General features: G+C 54.1%; 5 protein-coding genes across 5 annotated transcripts; 3 read left to right on the forward strand and 2 right to left on the reverse strand.

Annotated features, from left to right (window-relative positions):
• Positions 1 to 2626: 2626 nt before the first annotated feature.
• On the reverse strand, positions 2627 to 3248 carry VE01_05459 (uncharacterized protein; the record flags this gene model as incomplete). Its single annotated transcript, XM_018274923.2, has 2 exons — positions 2627 to 3105; positions 3176 to 3248. The coding sequence occupies 2 exons, from the start codon at positions 3246 to 3248 to the stop codon at positions 2897 to 2899; spliced, it is 282 nt and encodes a 93-aa protein (XP_018130575.1). The 3' UTR covers positions 2627 to 2896.
• Positions 3249 to 10034: 6786 nt separating this feature from the next.
• Positions 10035 to 15208, reverse strand: VE01_05460 (uncharacterized protein; the record flags this gene model as incomplete). Its single annotated transcript, XM_018274924.2, has 2 exons — positions 14572 to 15208; positions 10035 to 14524 (listed from the first exon to the last, which is right to left on the reverse strand). The coding sequence occupies exons 1-2, from the start codon at positions 14840 to 14842 to the stop codon at positions 10035 to 10037; spliced, it is 4761 nt and encodes a 1586-aa protein (XP_018130708.1). The 5' UTR covers positions 14843 to 15208.
• Positions 15209 to 15295: 87 nt separating this feature from the next.
• Positions 15296 to 17106, forward strand: COQ2 (Para-hydroxybenzoate--polyprenyltransferase, mitochondrial precursor (PHB:polyprenyltransferase)). Its single transcript, XM_018274925.2, has 2 exons — positions 15296 to 15378; positions 15714 to 17106. The coding sequence occupies exon 2, from the start codon at positions 15726 to 15728 to the stop codon at positions 16962 to 16964; it is 1239 nt and encodes a 412-aa protein (XP_018130657.1). The 5' UTR covers positions 15296 to 15378; positions 15714 to 15725; the 3' UTR covers positions 16965 to 17106.
• A 167-nt stretch (positions 17107 to 17273) lies between these two features.
• VE01_05462 (uncharacterized protein) lies at positions 17274 to 18853 on the forward strand (the record flags this gene model as incomplete). The annotated part of the gene is made up of 2 exons (XM_018274926.2): positions 17274 to 17492; positions 17598 to 18853. The coding sequence occupies exons 1-2, from the start codon at positions 17447 to 17449 to the stop codon at positions 18851 to 18853; spliced, it is 1302 nt and encodes a 433-aa protein (XP_018130658.1). The 5' UTR covers positions 17274 to 17446.
• Positions 18854 to 20033: 1180 nt separating this feature from the next.
• Positions 20034 to 20791, forward strand: VE01_05463 (uncharacterized protein; the record flags this gene model as incomplete). Its single annotated transcript, XM_018274927.2, has 1 exon — positions 20034 to 20791. Exon 1 carries the CDS (start codon positions 20372 to 20374, stop codon positions 20789 to 20791), a length of 420 nt encoding a protein of 139 aa, XP_018130659.1. The 5' UTR covers positions 20034 to 20371.
• Between the last annotated feature and the right edge of the window lie 383 nt (positions 20792 to 21174).

Genomic DNA, 21174 nt, shown 5'->3' on the forward strand with positions numbered 1-21174 from the left:
CTGGTGCGCGTCGTGGTAGTCTGACGACCCAACGATCCTGTGTTGTGTTGGCGTCATTGGTGGCGAGCTAGAAACTTACTGTATGGGATTCTTGGTGGTGTTGCGATTCCTCATGATCGTGGGTGTACTGTAGTCATCTTGATTGGGGTTTGAAGATGGGGGTTACTGGTTGACTGCTGGGTTGATGGCTGGCTGGATTGGATTGGATCGACTTTTAATGAACTGCACAGTCGATGATGGCGATGATGATGACGATGACGAATGAGGGAAGAAATAAAAAAAGCCTCCCGTCAACGCGCAGCATCTCCTCGCCTTGCTGGGTGCGATGGCGTGGGTTTCTGACACCATCGTCGAGGCCAACAACCAGTGAGGTTGCGTGTCTCCCTCCCATCCCTCCTACTCTCCTGTATGTAGACAGGAGCGCAGCTGTGCCATGTGCATCATCGGCCACCCAACTATCCAACCACCGATCTATCCACCCACCCAGCCAGCCATGTTCCAACAAAGTAAAGTAAGTAAGGTAATATGCAAGCAACCCATCGCAAACACATCGCGAACCATCCCATCCCACCATCCAGTATCCAAACAGTATCACCCAGGGTGTATGGGCGCTAACACCGCATCCTCTCACATGCGCGTCATTCCCTTGCCCCCTGCCCTGTCCTGTACTGTACTGTTCTTATGCCCTGTCCTGTATGCCCTTGTCACTCTCCCTCTCCCCTCTACCCTGTCCTAGTCCAGTCCTTGTCCTGGTCCTGTATGCCTGGCTGCCTGGCTGCCTCGGACGCCTGGCTGGCTATGTATGTCCGTGTCAATGTCGTCTGTGTGTACAGCCAGCCCTGCTCGTCCGATCGGAAACTTACCCCCTTTCAGGCAGCTGGATGTCTGTGGTGGCCGGCCCACTCATATCCCGTCCTCTTTATACGATATACGCTGCTTGTGCTTGGGATGCTGCGGGAATACGTATGGACATGGCCAGGGAGGGAGGGAGGGAGGGGATTGTATGGGATGTCGGTCGGTCGGCGATGCGAATGCGAGGGATGTGTATTGTACGTACATACAGGAGGTCGGCGATGCAAATGCAGATGCGATGCGAACACGGGAGTGAGGGATATGTACACTTCTTTCCACTCCTATCCCTCCTATCCTCTATTCCGAGTACGTACACACCACCCCTTGGCAACACCACGGTACGGTACGGCTATCTAAAACCAAAATATACTGTACGTACTGTGGTATACGTACTGTACTGTACTGCCCTGTACCGTAATAAAAGGGTTACAGTACAGCGGCAAGCCAAGGCAAGGCCCGTGATCGACCTGCCCGTGGGCTCGTGCAGTGGCGAGACGAGACGGCGGCACGGCACGGGGGCAGGTATAGGGGACTGACGGTGGCGAATTAATGACGAATTTTTCGGGTTGAGAGAGAGAAAACCAAGCATGGAAGAAAAAAAATGTTGAGATTGGGGAGAGGGTCCGGATATCGGGCGGGTGTAGATTGAGAGTGTAGTGTAGTGTAATTATTGGGTGGCGATGAGGGTGTGAGGGAGAGGCGGGTGAGGGTGGGTGGGTGTACAGAAGTAAGGGGCGATGGACAGAGGGTGTGTAGTAAAGCAGATCGTGAGGAGTGTCATGAGACACACATGCACCAGCAGTAGTATCGATATCGGCGTGGGCGGCAGAGGCGAGAGAGGTGGGTGGTGGGTGGTGGGTGGTGGGTGGTGGGTGTGTAGCTGACGAACAGGTGGACGGGTATGGCGGAATGGCGGAAGTGCGTTGACCACATCAACCACATCAACCCATTAATTGTTAATCTATCTACCCTATCCCATATACTGTATCCATATACTGTATGTATGTATGTATGTATGTATGTATGTATGTATGCATGCATGTATGCGCTATATCGCATGCGCCATCGGTCATCGCCATTTAATAGTCGCGCAAGATATGATATTAAATCTAGACTTTGATTTTTAATATATTTTTTGTGGATTAATATATATTCACTCGACAGAAATATATATCACTCAACTCAAGCTAATATAATTCTAACCCCCCACTCTTCTAAAAAATAATGAGCACATTAATCTATGACACAATAAGCTCAGTCGAGATCATGCTGTGTACCCTACGTAAAGAAATAAAAACCTGTCATTGTTTGAGTGTGTTTGTGTGATACCTCGCTGGATTCGTAGGTGTCGCGGATAGAGTAGAAGGGGGTATAGTAGTAAGTCAGCCAGCTTGGTCTGGACTTTCTCAGGCTGAGAGATCGACAGGAGGTGTGGCAGATGCAGTGCACGTGACCAGACACCACACCTATGAATCCGCGCAAGAAGCGCAACTAAACAGCCCATCTGCGCATTCTCGGTGAGGTCGGCCGCCGTGATGGCAGCCTTAGGTGCTGTCTACCTTCATAGCCTTTCTCTCCCCTCTCTCCTGCTATCTAAGCCTTGTAGCAGCCTAAGCCCGTGGCGGTGCCGCCATCTCACATAAGCGCACCGCCACACGCCGAAAATGCGCAAAAGCGCACACCGGCCGACGCTTATGCGCATTTTCGGTGCTACCTACTGCCGGACGCCGCTGTGAGCAGCCAGCCTTGCCTGCACCCCCTCGTAGCCTTCTCTCCCTGTGTCTCCTCCCCTTTGTGCCTTATAGTTTGCCTAAGGCAGACTAACTGTGGTGGTGCCAGCCTGCACCGCCACAGTCCTAAAACCGCGCACAAGCGCACGAAAAGTGACGCTTGTGCGCATTCTCGGTGCTGTCGGCCGCCGTGAGGCGGCCACCCTTCACATCAGCCTTAGAGTAGTCAACAAGGCTGGTGTAAGGCTGTGTGTGCAAGGTGTGACAAAGCGCCACATCTTGCACCGCCACACCCCTAAAAGTGTGCAAAACCTCTACTCACTAGGAGGTTTTGCGCACATTTCGGTGTTGTCGGCAGCCGTGAGCTGCTTGCCGCCTTGCTCACGGCGCGGTGACAACCTTTGCCGCCTCCACTCCTCCTCTCCTCCATACCTTACATAAGCGCCAAGCCTGTGGTTTTGCGCACTTGTTGCACTCCTTGCGACAAAGTGCGCAAAATCGGCCGGATAATAATCCGAGCCGGCTACCGCAATGAGCTCATTGCGCCAGCCGGCTCGGATTAACTCACGGCCGGTTTAGCACAACGAGCGCACTAGAAGCGACTCGTTGCGCGAAATCGGTCGTATATTGATCCGGCCAGCACCACGAGTCACTCGGTGTGCTCATAGTGCCGGCCGGATTATCCCATAACCGATTTTACGCACTTCTTGCACGCACTGCAATGAAGTGCGCAAAACCGGCTGGGCATTATTCCGAGCCGGCGCAAGAGCTCACACCAAGCGACTCATTGCGCCGGCTTGGAAAAACGCATGGCCGGTTTTGCGCAACGAGCCCACAGGATGCGACTCGTTGCGCAGAATCGGCCACGCGTTCCTCCGTGCCGGTGAGCGCGAAACTATCCGAGACAAAAGGAAAAGGTATCTATCACATCTATCATCCATATACTTCCGCATATAGACAAGACATCTCATCCCCCTCCCTCTCCCTCTCGTATACACGAGACATCACCATCCACCTCCCACGCGCTCTCCCTCCCTCCCTCCCGCAACGGTAGGTAGCGGCAGGAGCGGCACGCCGTATATTCCATGGAAGGCGCAGCAGCAGTAAGACAAAGACAAACCACCTATCCCCTCGCTTCTAAGCAAGACATCTATCTTATCCTTCCACGCCACGCGCTCTCCCCCTCCCTCCCGCAACGGTAGGGGAATGGCAGCGGCAGGTGCGGCACGCCGTATAACCCATGACGCAGGAGTAAGACAAGGGAGAAGAAAGTACCTATCCCCTCGTTTACAGTTGAGCGAGACATACATCTCATTCATCTTTCCATCTTTCCATCCATCCATCCCACGCTCTTCCCATCCCGCACTCACACACCCCTCCATCCCTCCCGCAACGGCACAGCGGCAGCGTCGGCACAGACCAGGTGATTATCCCGTAAATAGCCTGGAACACTCAATTCATTACTTTACTCACACACGCTCGCATGGCTCGCGTATTTCCTCCCCTTCGAGAGGCGTGTCTTGGCGATGTGCCGAGAGGTGGAGGTGTCTGAGAGCTGCGTGGCCTTGCTAAGACGGGTGGGGTGGAGAGGGGAGGTGTTGTGAGCTAGGGGTGTATGGAGCTTTGTTTAGTAGCTTCATGGTGGCTCGGGGGTATTGTGATGGGAGGGAGGGCGCGGGGTATGGGGATAGTTGGGTGCACGGTGCGGAGGGTGGTGGCTGGGGATGGATAGGGGGAGGGGGGTAGGTGATAGTGTTCTTTCGGGGTGGGCGAGGATTGTGGGGGAGAGAGGGGGGGAGTTTGGTTTATGTTTGGTAATTGTTGCGGGTTAGTGTTTCTATTTGTTAGTAGTGTCGTTTGTGGTGTTAGTAGTGTTAGTAGTGTTGTGTTAGTAGCGTTTAGTAGTATTAGTTGCGTTGGTAGTGTTAGTAGCGTTAATAGCGTTAGTAGTGCGATTTGTAACTGTGGAGGAAGCAACATCACAGCAGCAAGTCCAGCCGGGCTAAGCCACTACTTGACCTGGGGAACTGTGGAGAAGTAATTATAAACTGTCACCGAGGCATCTGAAACGGGCGTAGAGGATTGTGGGGAACTCGATTTTTTCTCATCAAACTCGCACAAGCAGTATGTGGGGAACTGTACGCTTTCTGTACTACTCGTATGTAAGAGCTGGCTAGTTCCAACGAGGGGAAGTATGGAAGTGGGGTAATGTTGGGAAAATGTATGAGCTGGCCAATTTTGATGAAGTGGATTGATTGATTGATTGATGATGCTTGCGACTGATCGCTGCTGGCCGCCGGCCGCCGCCGTTTCGTTGTACCTACCTTGCCATTGTGCGCACGGTAGATGAGCTGGGGAAGCTAGACTCTGGGGGGAGGTGGGATGCATGACATGGCTCTGATTACACGACCTGGTCGACATCTACGATGGGCGAGGTGCATGACAGATGTTGCAGTCGGTAAGCTCGGCCGTCGCGCTGGGTTGGTGGCTTGAGGGGGAGGACGAGGGGGTGAGATCAGAAAGTGAGGGTGATCACCACTTTGCGACTGAGGTGATCACGGGGATAGCCGTCAGAGATGGGGGGTGGGAAAGGAGAGTTGCTTTTGGAACGCCACTACCACTATAGCCACGCGCTATACAGATGACAGGCATTGATGTGATGTGTGGAGGGATGGGGGCGGGACAGCATCTCCTACTCTCCTATGGTGGTATCCGGCAGTTCAATCAGAGTGACATCCTCCCCCACAGTTCATGCTGTCGTCGTCGCATTCCCCATACCCATCACCACCACGGCGGCATCTACCGTCTGCATTCAATCCATCCCATTGCAGAAAAATAAAGAAAAGAAAATCAATACACCAGCCAGTCCCTGCCGCCCTCACATTCATGCACGCACGGCACACCCAACAACCCTCCCTCCCGACTAACACACACAAAGTCTGACCGTGTAACTCCCCCCCGCCGATCCCCCTTCCCTCCCGAGACAAACGGCCTCTCCACCACCAAATAACCACCCCCCTCAACATCCGCATCGAGCCACACGCAGCACCTGAAGCTGACCGACGATCCAGCGGGCGCGTAGCACAGAAACGCCTCCCTCAGCCCCCAGCACAGCACGGCTATCTCCACGCCCACAGCGTCGCACAACGCGCCTGCCCCTATTCCAGTCCAGGCCACCACAGCCAGCCAGCCAGTCCAGACCAGCCGTGTGTCCGTCGCACAAACCACCACCACCGTACTGTCCCAGGTTAATCCCACCACCCCACCATGGATAGCGTTGCCACACACACTGTCGCACAGCGCAGGATGGGGATCCTATCACAGCATCACCCGGAGCTGCCGCGCTGACGGTACCAAGATCTAAAATCGCCGACGACCCGGCGTGGCGTCGCGCTCCCGGTCTCGGGGTCCTGGGTTCGGGAGAGTAAGCTGACGGTGGGACGAACCCGACCCGGAGGACGGGAAGGGGGGTGGTGATTGTGATTGCGGCGTGATGACTGGTGTGATGACTGGTATGATGACTGGTGTGATGAACCTCCCAACGGCGCTGCGCGCGGATATGCTAAATTCCCCATCCATACGCTTGGGTCTGTTCCGGCGGTACTGCACAGTACAGTACAGGACGGTAAGTTGCAAGTCTCACCTCTCACGGCTGGGCGCTTTCAAGCGCGTGGCCTCCTTTCCCTCCGTCACCCGGTCCCATAGTCGGGGGAGTCCGTATCCAATGCAAAAGAATGCACGCACGCACGACCCGTGTCTCGGGAGGGAGAGAGGGAGTGTGCTCGGATCTATATACGAGATACGGTGCATACGGTGGGTGCGCGTGGGAGTTGTCACATATCACATTTCACATCTCACTCTCATCTCGTTTCTTTCCCTCTGTGCTCAGCCCCCAACCCGTCCGTTGCCGCTCCACGTTTTCGGGGTTCGTTGGGTCTGCTGCGGCGTGCGTAGGGCGGCTGGGGGCGGGGGGGGGGGAGGTTGGTCACATATCATTTTTTTTTATCTTTGGGGAGGACGGGGCTGAGCTGAGCACGTTTTCGGGGCCACATCTCATATTCACACGCTCGGGTGGACACGTTTTTCGCGAGTCTTGAGAGTCTGTTTTGGGGATGTGGGCTGTCACATATCACATTTATATTTCGGCCTCATTGGAAGGTACACACGGTAGGGCACGTTTTTGCCATCCCATTCCGCATTCGAATTGTGGACTGTCGTATATCACATTCATTTTATGTCCAAGACACGTTTTATTGCCGTCCATTTTCGGGAAGTACCCCTATCCATCACATTTCACATCTCTTGTTTTTTGCGGCAGCAAGGGTGAGAACACGTTTTTCCTGTTCGGCCGTTTTCGGGGGTGCGCTGCTGGGATGGGCTGTTCTATCATATCTCGTAAAAAGCCTATGTATGTGATCTGCTGCTGCGGGAGGACACGTTGTTGGGGCGTCCCTGCTGCGGATGGATGGATGGTAGGTATCACATCTCTCTTTTGGGAGGGTGAACACGTTTCTGGGCGTTGAGAAGCTTGATCTGGGCATGTATAGGATCTTGTTGGAATTCTGCATTTTTCACGTTTCCCCCCCTTACTTCCCCAATATCCATCACAACATCCCATAGCGCAGTCATGATCTCGTTTTCACTGTTGTGGGAATTCTGCATTTGTCACGTTCCCCCCCTTAGTTCCCCAATATCCATCACAACATCCTATAGCTCAGTCATAATCAAGTTTTCTCTCTTGTGGGAATTCTGCATTTGTCACGTTCCCCCCCTTACTTCCCCAATATCCATCATAACATCCCATAGCGCAGTCATAATCACGTTTTCTCTCTTGTGGGAATTCGGCATTTGTCATCCCCCCTCCCCCCTTACTTCCCAATACCCACCAACCCATCACAGCATCCCAGAGCTCAAGCTCAGTAACACCACCTCTGCCCGGTCCAACACCCCAACCCCAACACCACCCCCCTTACCTCCCCAACTCCCCAACCATTCTTCCAACCCGGTGACCGGTACACGCACCAGCGGCGTGAACCCATCACAGCGGTATCCCCCCCTTAAGAAACGTGCCTATGCGTCGCTGTATCCCCTATCGCGGGAGTTAATACACGTTTTGAGCGTTCGGAACGCTCGGTAAGGTGTCGCTATCATTATCACACCGGTTTGTTCCCTATTTGACTGTGATCGTCGGTCCCCTTGCTTTGTGTGGCGTCCTGTTAACGGCGTCCCGGGATCTGGTAAGATACAGTAAGCAAATTTCTCCTTCAGTTGCGTAGGGACCGTTGCAGCGGTATTTCCCTCGTTCGGCGGTGGCAGCGGTGGGAGACCACGGTTCTAGGCTTGAGGCGTGATGTGGTATTATCAATATCACTATCATACTCATTCCCCCCCCATTTGACCGCGATCGTCGCCCCAATGCCGCCCCCTTGCTTCATACAGCGCCCTCCCCTAACTTGCGTTCCGAGATCCGGTAAGAGCAGACACAGTAAGCAGATTCCCCTCCAGTCATGCATGCAGTGCCCATTCCGGCCATATCTCCTCGTCCGTCCAGACCGCGCCATCTACCCCATCTCACCTCGAGTTCGCTCGTTTTCCCCCTGTCCCTACCCGCGCCGATGCATTCTAGAATCTCGGTATCAGTATCACCCTCTTTATTTCCGAATTCGTCGCGATCGTCAACCCAATGCTGTCCCTTGCTTCGTGTGGCGTCTCGTCAACGGGCGTCCCGAGATCCGGTAAGCTTACGACAAGCAATGTTTTCTGCTGTAGTTAGGTCCCATCACGGCGGTATTACCTCGAAGGGGAGATAGCACCATCGCATCGCTCTGTCCCTACCCGCGGGGTTCGCACGCCATGGGAGCTGCCGGGCTCGGTATCACTATCACATCCGTTTCTTCTGCATTTACCGAGATGCCCCTTACTTCCCCAACGCCCGTAACTGCGTCCTGGTGGTTGGAACGCTGAGGGGCCGGGGCGGCGGTATTGCCTTGATGGGGAGATGGTGCTGTATCGTTCTGTCCCTAGCCGTGGGATTCATGCGTTCTGCGAGCTTAAGCTGGGTATTACTACCTCCCTCTCCCGTTAATTGTGAAGTCCATCGAAGATCGACGACGCAATATCAGTCCCTTACTTCCCCCAGCGACCGTTGACGCAGCCAGGGTGTCGTCCTATCACATCCCATCCGTCCGTTCACACCCCATCGCAGTTACGAGATGCGTCCTTCCAGCGATATTTCCCCGTTCGACCTATGCTGCATTCCTGTACCCCTTCGTTTCAGCAGGAATACACGTTCTAGGCCTCCTCGGTCTCCGTTTGTCTCTCATTCCTGTATATATATCTCTAAACCTCTTGGGATCGACAAACCCAACGTCTGTCCCTTACTTCCCCAACGCCCATTCCGTCCTCCCGCCGCCTGGAAAGTCCATCTCGACCTCTTCATCCTGCAGCCATGACCCATAGCGGCGATATTCCCCTTTCCGCGTCCCCTTTCTGCAGGATCTCACTTTTTCATCTCTCTGTACTACCTCACCCATCCCCCCTCCCCCCACGGCCTCTCGGTAAGCATATCCAGCCATTCCGCTGCAGCGAGTACCCGTTATGGCGGTATCCACAACGAGCTGGTAGGACAAACAAACATATCTCGCGTTTTCCACCCTCCTGCCGCTACCCGCCGGATGATACATTCTGGGTGTTCCGCTTCTCGGTATCACTTTCTGGGTTTATGGCCGCCCCACTCCCTTGCTGGGAGTGCTCGAAAGGGAGTCCCGGGGTTGCGGGATGCCCTTTCCTGTTTTTTTTGTTTTTTTTTGTTTTGGAGAGGGATTTTCTGCGGTTTGGTAGCGGTGGGGGGGTGGGGGGAGGGGTTGGCTATTGCGTTGGAGGGGGATCTTTGGGGAGGCAGTTGGGGGGGGGTTTACGATTTACTCTGGAGCAGGATTTGGGGAGCAGGATTTGGGAAGCAGGATTTGGGGAGCAGGATTTGGGGAGCAGGATTTGGGGAGCAGGATTTGGGGAGCAGGATTTGGGGAGCAGGATTTGGGGAGCAGGAACTGGAGATGGATGGCTGGGTGCACACTCTTTGGATCACTTCTATAGTAGAGAGGGGGCGGTGGTGGTTATTTGCTCGATTAACCCGTCGATTTCGTTGGTTTTGATAGCTGGACGAATAGTATATCTACAACTACCCCTTAATCTTCTCTGATTTGCACTGGTATACCCCCCTTTTTCTCAACCCGCGAGGCACGTATCCCCCGCGCCTTACACACATCCATCCATCCATACACACACCATAGACCACAAAAGCTGGATACAGCTTTGAAGCTTACCACTCCCCCATTATCATAGAATAAACCCCATCATCAACAAATCCCACCCCGTCAATAACCTCTCATCCCACCGTATCAACACCCCCATACCTCCCAATCAAACAAAAACGCCAAACCATACCCCCAATTAACCACCCCTCCCCACTCCCCTTCCTCTCCCCCGTCCCCCCCCCCTTCCCCGTCTCGCAAACCCCAACCCCAACCCCACCGTCCCGCCCCTCCCAGCAACAGGGACAACCCTCCGCGCCGGAATCTCTTCATCTGCATCCCCCCCATCATCCGATGACTCCTCCGACGTCGGGCTTCCCACCTTCTCAATTCCCCTTTTCTCCCCTACCCCACTCGTCTGCTGAGGTGAGAAGCGGGGGAGGCGGATTTGCATCCCTCCTCCACCCCTCGGCGGTGCCGTGGCGGCTGGTTTCACACTCACCGCGCGAGTCTCCGCAAGTTTTGTTGCGGGAACTGTAGCTGGTGCAGCTTTAACTGGGGGAGGTGGAGACGGTGAGACAGACTCCTGCTCTTCCTCCTCATCAAGAAACATAGCCTTAAACCCCGCACTCCCACCCGCTACAGCCGGTTTCGGGGGTCCCCCACGCTTAACCCTCGCCCTCTCCATCTCTTCTTTCATTTCCTCCTCGGCTAGACGCATCGCTTCCATCTTCGCATCCCTGTAGCCGGTTGAGATGACACTCCCCGCGCTCGACGCTGCTCCCGAGGGCGGGGGTTGTTGCGATTCCGCTCTGTCGGCGACGGAGGGGGTGGCGGATTGGTAGTGCGAGGAGTGCGAGGAGTGCGAGGAGAAGAATCCCCCATCATCGTTATCGTCGTTGTACACAATCTCACCATCATCATTATCGTCGAACCGGATAGGACTATCTGTACTCACACCCGGCACCGGACGAGGAGAGAGGGATGTGCTACCATCCATATCCCTACTCCTCGGCCTCGCATCCGCGTCCTTGTGTATCGAGTTCGCTCGGGATGAGGCGCGCAATGGAGAAATAGTGATAGTCTCCGCGGCCGTCGTCTCAGCGGGTGGTGGATTCTCCGTTTTGATGGGAACAGAGTTCACAGCTGTAAACGAGTTGGTGGGTTCCTCGACTTCATCGCTGTCATCGGAAACGAATAGACTAGACCCCCTCCTCTTTTTCTCGAGTCTCGTATCCGCCTCAGCATTTTGTGCTTCTGGAGAGCGCGGGCGTTTATTAGCTTGTAATCCCTCATCCACTCCTAAACTCGTAGATTTGCGCGGTGGTCGTCCCGGGTCTCTCTTCTGAGCGATGGCTGGTTCGGCAGCTGGAGCATCTGGGGCTGCAGGTTTCTGAAACATCCCAGATCTCCGCATTCGTGTGCCAAGTGGTGGTGGTGCTGCTGTTGTTGTACCGACGCCGTTCTCAGGCGCGGGCGTTGTAGAAACAGCAACCCCCGATCGACGCGGTCGCCCAGGTCCGCGTTTCTGAATCTCTGGGCTGCTGATGGTGGGCTCGGGCGCAGATTCAGAAACTTCAGACCTACGCGGGCGACCTCCTATGAACCTCCGGTTTTCCGGGCCGCTGATGAGGTGGGGTTCAAGCGCTGGAGGTTCCGAAATCCGGGATTTCGGTGGTCGACCCGGTCCACGCCTCTGTATTTCTGGACTGTTGCTGAGGATAGACTCGCGCGCAGGTTCAGGAACGTCGGATCTGCGCGGTGGTCGACCCGGTCCGCGCTTGGGCGTATCTACGTTGTTGGCGAGAGATAGTTCGGGTGCCATAGTTGCTGAAACTTGGGATCTGGGAGGCCGTCCTTGTGATTTCCGCGGCTCAACTACGATGGTACCTTCCTTCGCCGGAGGAGCAGATATCGATCCACGAGGGGCACGCTCCTTCTCCTGCGGTGCAGATACCGAACCACGAGGGTAACGCCTTACTGGAACAATAGTGTTGATCTCCGGCTCCTCTTCCTCATCCTCATCATCCTGAAGGTATACCGCATTCTCGCGAACATCAGAAGTGACGACCATAGAATCAACCCCCACCTGCTCCTTCCTCCCCAAACTTCCCCTCCCCGGTCTCGGATTATGTCTGGGCGCCTCCTCCTCACCAAACGCCTGCAGCCTCCCCAAGAACTCCTTATGATTCGGCAGCAACAGCTTGACTTTACACGGTTTCCCGCCTTCAAGTTTATTCTTCGTCATAAAAAACTTCCCCTCCCTCTTCGCATCGGTCAATTTCTGCTTCTTCTGCGCGGCTTGGAACTGTAAATACGCCTCATCTACTGGACCCTTCAGGCTCTCACGCTGATGCTTCTTGTTCGGACGCACCAGAAGCCCATCTTCAGAGTCTGATTGTAGGCGCGGGTACGCGGCGTCCTGGTGTTCGTCTTCGGCGGCGGCGTCGGGGGCGTCGAAGAGGATCTTGTCGGCGTCGTTGCGCTGCTGGTAGTACCCTATTCCCATCATGCGCTCGCGGGGGATGCCTTGGGGGTCTGGGTAGACGGAGTCGGGATTTTTCATTACGTCGGCCGGGGATGCGAATGCGGGGTTCGCATCTACGTCTATGGTTGGGGGTAGCTTGGAAACGCCTGTTCCTCCAAACATGGGTGCAGTAGGCGCCCCTCCATCTCCACCAGATAACAGCGCGGGGTCGATCGCATCGCCCACAGGCTGCATGTCCATGTGCTGACTCCCCATACGCTGACCCATCTCAGAGTCTTCCTCCAGCGTCTCATCACGGGACTTCTCAGCCTGCGCCTTCTCCATCAACTTCTTCATCCTTACGGAATCCTTCGGCGCTGTATCCTCCTCCCCCTTCAACCAAGCGAGGTTCGTGCGGCTGAAATCGACCAAGCTTTCTACACTGCGTGGATCAGCGACCATGCGTGTGTCGTGGCCAAGTAATGTGCCTTTCGGCTGGTAGGGAATCTGCTTGGACGAGTTCACTCTACGGCACGCGCCGCAAGAACAGATCAACCGGCATTTCGGGCATTGCCAGTCCAACGTCTCCATGATCTTCTCTGGCTTGATGTCAAAGGCCCGCCAAAGAGTACCATAACAGTACGAAAGTGGACACGTAGTGCAGAAAGCAAGTTTCCAGTCCGCCTCCATTTTTCTGCAGATATGGCAAGTTGACCGGTGCTTCTTCTCAGCGAGGGATTGCCGCTTGCCTTTCCTCTTCTTTGGTCGGCCTTCATCATCGGCTTCTGGTTCGACGTCGGAGTCGCCAGGAAGCGGGTCGAGGACATGTGGCTTCGTTATGTCGCGCCACGGCCTCTTTTTGAGTTGTTCTTGACATATCTGAGCAATTGGCTTCTTGCCAGAGTGCTGCCTTTCTATCTCCAACGTTTGAGGTGAGGTGTTATCAACGTATCCATCAATGTACAAGACCATTGCACGCCATACGTCGTAGCGCTTAGTTAACTCGGGCCAGCGCCATTGCTCAACCCACTGTAGATTTGACAAACAGGCGCAAGATCGACCCATAGCGTAACAATCCATACATATATCATACGTATCCTCATCGCCATTCTCTAGCTCTCCAACACAAGTCTTGCATGTCAAGAACCGATTGAAAATGTTGCACCGGCAGTAAGAGCAAGTGACGTTGCTATCGAACTGAATAAACTCGACGTTCTTCTCCTTCGGCATATCAGGCGAAAACATCTCGCTCACTAAAATCGTCTTGTAGAGCCCGAAAAGGCGTTTGAAGTCTCGCTGTAGCTGTCTCACCCTCGGAGCAAACCTGACCGGCTCTGACTGATAAGCACCAAAACCAGACTCCTCTTCCTTTTCTGTCTTCTGCAGATCGGTGTAGTATCTCAACAGCGAATAGTATACAATAGCTTTACACTTATATTGTTCGTCCCTGCAGACCATGCGCGCGCGTGGCAAGGCTTCGGAGAGCGCCATCTCAAGCGTCTCCACCGTCGTGCGGTTCCATGCCACCTTCATCGTCCGCGTGCCCCTATTCCAGACCTGATGCGGCGCAAGCGGCGGGATGAGAATGAAATCTCCCACCTTCTGCTCAACTATGTAGACTGGGAAAGGCGCCTTTTTCCAGGCAACAATCTGGGCAAAGTGGTTCTCAACCTCGATATCGTGACCGAGCATAGACAAGAAGTACTCGCTAACAACCTCCCTATCCTTCGTCTCGGTCATGAACCAGATAGAACTCCCCGGCTTCTCGCCCTTGCCCACATCAGACGTCTCGACCATGATATTCTGCCCAACCGTTGCGCACATCTCTCGGTGGGCGGGGGTGTAGGTCCCTTCGTGGCCGATATAGCACATCATGTTCTCCGCGCGCATCTCCGGTGGTAGATTGCTCATCAGGTCGCCGGCTGGAGCAATTCCTTGCCCCATAACGAGGTGGTTGTATTTGTCCCTCTCGTGCACGGATCCTGGGCCGCCTTTCTCTCCAACGCAGTTGTTGAGGTATAAGAGTGTCTGGGGAATGTATTCGCGTAATTGGTGATCCCATGCTTCGGGGCAATCGATATCCTTGAGATAGAGGCGCTGACGCTTGGCATCACGGAAATTCGTAGGTGTCCATTGCCTCGTCAGTTTCTCTAGAGAATTGAGGTAATGGCCGATTGTCATGGGGACGTTGGTATGATTAGCAATGTCTCGAACTTGCTCCTCTACTGAATGTTAGCAGGTGATATTGAAGTGAGGCGGACATACTGACGCTTCTTGCCCAGGTTATCTTGCATCCAGGTCGCGCTGTACAGCCACGGCGGGAGATCACTCTCCCAACCTTCCACGACCAGAGGTTTGCCGCCCTGGATAACATGCAACAGGACCAGCTTTTCGAATTCTTGTAGGCCCAGTTCCCTGATCTGGTCGGTGGAGATACGAATCACATAGTCGAAGTTGGGCGTCTTCTCAACGAGGGCGCTGAGGTCGAGATCCGGCGGTATGGGATCGAACATCGCCTGGGGGTGAAGATTGGAAGGCATCTTGCTTGGTCCCTAGCTTCTAGGCGCAACTTGGATGGGTACGAGTATGATCTCCGGCCAAGCCCCCCCTCACTTCAGCGAGAGAAAGCTATGGCGGAGAGCAATTCATTAGAGGTGAGATGATGGAGGCAAAGGTAGAGCCAGAGTTTGTAGTGAATGCGACAAGATTGTGGTTGTAAAGTTGAGCTGTGGTTGCGCCGTTCGAAGGTTGTCTGTCGAGTGGGTCGTGTATAAATTGATGAAACCAGGTCCGGAAAGCCCGCGTTGGTTGCGCGTTGTGGCAAGACTCCAAGCTCTTTATAAAGACAGAGCTTATTTAGAGAGTAAACTCGCGCAATGCGATTGTAATAAAACGGTGAACCACCGAGGCAAGCATCTATCAACTCGAGGTAAGAGTCGCAATGTTTGGAGCACCCAAATCAGGCTAGCCTGAGCCTTGCCAGGGCGCTTTGGCCACAACCGGGAATCTTCAATGATGGGACGATGAATTCCAGCATCAAAACCATAAATCGCCGACACAAAAACCTTGTCACTTTGTAAGTGGATAGCTCTTTATTTAGAATGCACATTCCAGCAGGATATTATACGTTCCATTATCTCCTTTGGCTAGCTTCTGGCTCTCAATTCAACTTTCGCAAGTCACGGGATCCCTCGGAGGAGGATGGGGAAGCTTGAGGCGAGCTCTAGGAGATCTTTCAAAAGACATTGGACGCTCGTTGCTTATTTTGTTGGATATAGAGGATGTATTTATAGGGTGCCTGCTATTATTTATTGCTTTGATTCTTACCGCGAGGCTATCCAGCCACCGTCCAGCGCTATCATCTTTGTCGCGTCCAATTGATAAAGAATTATACTAACTTCGCTGATACAGGGGATAAGGGCCATGTTGGTCAAGCAGGCACTATGCGGCCTCCCAAGAGGCTACAGCAATGCCCTGCTTAGGCCAGCATACATCAGGGCTGCAAAACCCCTCTGTTCCTTGGTCACCAGGAACCATCACGTCTCTCGGGCTAGACCTCCTAAAGCGGCTTCTGTCTGTACTGCACTCACTAGCCGCCGCCAGCTATCAGTATCACAGACCGCCGCCTCCCCAACAGCAGTGGCAGAGGCAGCAGATCCCGATGCATTGCCGGTGACACCCTATACGCCACCAACCACTGGCCTCCTCTCTGTCCTTCCAGCATCATGGGTTCCATATGCAGAACTAATCCGCCTGGACAAGCCGACGGGAACCTACTACCTTTACTGGCCCTGTCTGTTTTCTACCCTCCTCGCTGCACCCCTCGCCATGCCCATGGCCACGCCCCTTTCAGTCGTCGGGACCTCCCTCCTCTTCTTCAGCGGCGCCATCATCATGCGCGGCGCAGGCTGCGCAATCAACGATCTATGGGACCGGAATCTAGACCCACACGTGCGTCGCACGCGTCTCCGGCCAATAGCGCGCGGTGCCATAACTCCGTTCAAAGCCCTCGCCTTCACTGGCACCCAGCTCTTTGCAGGTCTCGCGATTCTTCTACAATTCCCAACGCAGTGCCTCTGGTACGGAATCCCGAGTTTGGTGTTAGTAGCGAGCTACCCGCTCATGAAGCGCATTACGTACTACCCGCAGATGGTCCTAGGATTAACCTTTTCCTGGGGTGCCATCATGGGTTTCCCGGCTCTCGGCGTCGACTTGCTGCAGAATAACGCGGCTCTGGCAGCGGCTGGCTTGCTTTATGCGTCGAATAACGCGTGGGTCGTCTTATACGATATGATTTACGCGCATATGGATATCAAAGACGACGTCAAGGCTGGCATTAAAAGCATCGCCCTCGCTCACGATAAGGATACCAAGGCAATTCTCTCTGGGTTGGCCGTCACTCAGATCGGGCTTCTGGCTGCGGCTGGATTTGCAGCTGGATCCGGGCCAGCTTTCTTCATCGGTAGCTGTGGAGGTGCGGCTCTGACGCTTGCTGTGATGATCAAGAAGGTCAATCTAAAGGATGCTAAGAACTGTTGGTGGTGGTTTGTCAATGGCTGCTTGTATACGGGCGGAATCATCTCAGCGGGAATGGGAGCGGATTATTTGATCCGATATTATGGAAACGAAAAGTTGGAGTCACAGAAGCTGGAGTCAGAGTAGGATACGTGTAGACTTGTCAGATAGTGTATGATTCTGTAAGATAGGTATAGATAGCATTGTAAGCTAGTTAACTGCATAAATTGCTATAAATAAAGACCCGTGTATTGCGCCAACACGGCCTATACCCTTAAAACCATCGGCGACGATATCTGAGAGTATATTGATCCTTTGATGCGAATAAACTGCATTGGCATATATTACACGTGAAGTTGTCTATCAAAATTGGTCTCCGATGGATGTGTGGAGACTAGTGCCAATAATCCAAGTGAGAGAGCGAGCCAATCCCTGCATCCACATGCACTATACTCTATTGTGACCACAACACCACCAGTTCACCAAGTTCACCAAGTTCACCCGTGCGCTCCGGCCGCATCTTTGTCGCAAACCTTTGGATCATCACTTTCACTCCCCGAAACCTCCTAGAACGTCTCCCGCTTCTTAGGATCCGGCCGACAAGATCAATAAGCACTGCTGTCGCAATCATGGCTACCACCGATACAGCACCAAAGGCGACACCTCCGCAACATGGTAGGTCCTATCCAAGCTCCCCCAGTCAGCTTCGAGAACTGTCCAGGGCAGCAGCTCAGCAGCTCAGCTAGCTATGAATGAAGAACCAAGCTGACCAATGTCCAGACCGACAAGGGCGCCGACGACCTTTCGCATCATGGATGAAGAAACTAGCCAACTTCAAGAGCACCTCATCCTCAGACGCAAACGACAGCTCAAACGGAAAACGCAATGGCTACGCTCTGAAGACCCAATCCAAGAAGAAGAACAATGGCCCATACATGTCACCGCCCAATGGGCGCCACTCCCTCTCTACCATTCCGACAAGACGTACAGCGAGCGCATCCTCCAATGGCAACGGCGAGCCATCCTTCGGATCGTCCATCGATGACCTCCCATCCCACGCCGTCGGATACAGATCCAACGCGCCGACCGTATCGACCGAACGAGACGCCGCACGCTCTCTCGCCGCCCAATCACACGCCGCATCATCCGCCGAAGGCACAACCCCCACCATCGGCGGCCCCAGCATGACCATGAGCCGAGGCGCCGACAGCACCTTCTCCTCCCCAGCGCCATCCCTGCGCTCCCTCACTACAACCCTCACAACCGTGCACTCCACCGGCGCAGCTCTCGGCGGCCCCAACCAACCCAACCACAGCCACCACGGAAGCGCCACCCAAACCACAAACCCCACGCTTTTCTCGCACCAATTCCCCACCTCCCCTCCACCCTCCGCACTCCCCTCCCACCTCGCCCCTCCCCTAGGAAGCGGCGGCCACCCAGCAACCTACAACACCGCCACAGCCAACAACCTCCTCACCGACAACGCCTCGATCCTCACCCTCGCCTCGTCCTCCAAGCGCCGCCGTCGCCGCTCCATGGACACCGACGCCTCTGTCCGCGCCCTCGCGCCCTCCTCCCTCTTCGGCGGGAGCCGCGAGTCCCTCCCCCTCAGCGTGCTCAGCGCTAACATCGACGCTCCGCCAAGCGCCACAACCAGCGCCGCCATACAAGCCCGCATCGGCACCGAGCGCGCGAGCATCTACTCCGCCACCGGTGTCGCGCCCGCGCTACCCAGCGAGCGGAACAGCCTTTACACCAACAAACAAGGCATTGTCGGGGACGGCGGGAGCATCAATAGTGGCCGTCTTGGACATGGGAGGGCGGATAGCGTGACAGGAAGTATTGCGGGGATTGCGGGGGCGAGTAGTCCGCTTGTGAGCTCGAAGGAGAGAGAGGCGGCGGGTAATGGGAGGTTGAGTAGGGCGAATTCGGGGTGGGGGGAGGTGACGGATGTGGCGGCTGAGGGGGAGAAGGGGGATGCGGAGAGTGAGGAGACGGAGACAGAGGTGGAGAAGAGGGAAGGGGGGAAGGCTTGAGGGGTTTGAGTGTTGGCGGACGAGGGGGGTGGGCTTGGGTGGTGTGCATGTGTTGACTGCATTGAGGTTCGGCCTCTCGAAGCATCAACGGCAAGCAGCGGCTTCAGGACCCCATTCAACCGCCATTAGTCGGTCTTGAATTCGACGGCACGAGACTAGGGACGGAGAACGGCGTTTGGCAAAGGTGATACCCCGAGATAATCATTACGAGTAAACTGAACGGACACCGGATTTTGCTTTTTTTTAGAGCCCTTGGGATAATGAGTGGACTTAGTTTTGTTTGAGGTAGACTTCGATAGCAATACCAGGATTTTTTACGATGTTGGATGCAGGGGATACTGGGTGGTGATTGGTGCGGTGATCTACTTTGCATGGCTATGTTACAGTTGCTTGAGCTGGGAGGGTATATCCTTGCACACCTGTTGGATGATCAGGAACTTCTGAGCAGCGCCTCGCGTAGATACGCGTGGCGTCTCATGGTCATAATGAGATCCGTACAAGTCATATATCAATCTTGGGGTGTCGTGGCGGTAAATATTCGATATTCGAGAGAGTCGACACATCAACTGCGATACGGAACCAACAGCAACGCGTCGTTAACCTCGGCCGGCCCACCGAGGCCTCCAGACAAAGGGGTTTCTTTTGGATAAATTACTATTACCGTGGAGCTGTTGTTGTCGGTTCTGTTTTGTCACCGCTGACTGCTGTTACCGATTCTTACTTCTCACTGGCCTATGGCTTCTTACCAGTTTCGATATTGAGCAAAGCAAACTTCTATCCTGGAGTAGATATAGCAGCGCAAAGTAGATGCGTTTATGAGTCCTTCGAGTCGGTCGACTTTCCTATTGGGTGAGGACTTCGATAGAGGTGTGTGATGCGATGATAGACAAAAATGTATGAATGTTGCTATAAATATAAATAAACACAAGACGTCAGTAATATCTAAATATAAACATTTATATACAAAGTAGATGTTTCTAAATCCATGTATTTCTAGAAGCAACTCCCATAGTTCTTCCGTTAACCCGTCTATTTCTCCATGGCTAAATTCATCCCATAAACTCGTTCCCAAAAAGTGACGTCATTGCCTGCATCGATATGTGGATGGACCCCTGTCCTGACCCCTGCCAATATCCGATGTCAGACGTCAACCAGCGTCATTCAGGCTTGGCCCCAATCTATCAAGAACTCCAGAACCTACGAATATGCGGGATATCACCAAGTATCACCAGGTAGGTATGCAACGCAGCTCTTCTATATTCCACGATGCGTAGATCAAGATTCTCCATCTACGCCCTCACCGTCATATCACCATTTCCCTGTCCATCCCCCAAACCCAGTTTCCCGTCCTTCTCAAATACATATAATCCCCTCCCCTCACCCTTCATCATCCTCCTTCTTCATATCAAACAAACAAACTTCAAGATCTTCACTTCACATCTACAAGACCTCAAACATAAAACCAAAACTCAAAGCCCAAACACCAATCAAATCCTACCAAACATAACATAACCAAAAATGACACTCCACACCACCACCACCACCGCCCCCCGCCGCTCCCTCTTCTCCCGCACCCCCCGCCCCGCCCGCACCACCCGCTTCGGCCGCAAACAACGAACCACCGCCGTCCCCCGCGCCGGCGGTCTCGGGCACAGCACCGGCGTTCTCGGACGCGGCGCCACAACCACCACAAACCACCGCACCATGGACGGACACCGCACCGAGAAAGTGGTCGTGCAACCAGCGCGCCGCTCGCGCCTTGGGTTCCGCCATCGCCCGGTCGTGGTGGAGAAGAAGAAGCCGACGATTGGGGATAAGATTAGTGGCGCGATGATGAGGTTGAAGGGGAGTTTGAGTGGGAGGAGGGCGGAGGAGGTGAGGGGGAAGAGGAGGATGGATGGGACGGAGGGGGGGGTGAGGGAGGTGAGGCATTATTAGGCGGGGAGGGGATGGGGTTATGAGAGATGAGAGGGGAGGATGGATATGATACCCGAGGATTTTTAAGCGCGTGTACCATTGTTTTATTGATATGGGTTTAATACGATTTAGAATGCTTTCTATGATTTGCTTTGTGTATCTTCTTTGGTTTGAATGTGATTATTGGTGCGCGCCTGAGACAATTACTCAACTACACGGGATCAAACTTTGGTAAGGGTGTTGAAGATCCGGAAGCAACGTTGCCGACATACCTCGTGGTATGAGATAACCCTAACGTCTTGGAAATTATTATCACATCTAGTAGGATGGACTCCAACATATGGTGAGGAACAAAACCAACGGCCTGCTGTGGTGCACAGTATTACGTGGCACTGCCATACATA

This window comes from Pseudogymnoascus verrucosus (genome assembly GCF_001662655.1).
Source record: "Pseudogymnoascus verrucosus strain UAMH 10579 unplaced genomic scaffold scaffold_20, whole genome shotgun sequence".
Classification (NCBI taxonomy): Eukaryota; Fungi; Ascomycota; class Leotiomycetes; order Thelebolales; family Thelebolaceae; genus Pseudogymnoascus; species Pseudogymnoascus verrucosus.

Bases quoted from the DNA above. Each gene is read 5' to 3' on its own strand.
- COQ2 (XM_018274925.2), top strand. From the start codon at position 15,726: ATGTTGGTCAAGCAGGCACTATGCGGCCTCCCAAGAGGCTACAGCAAT.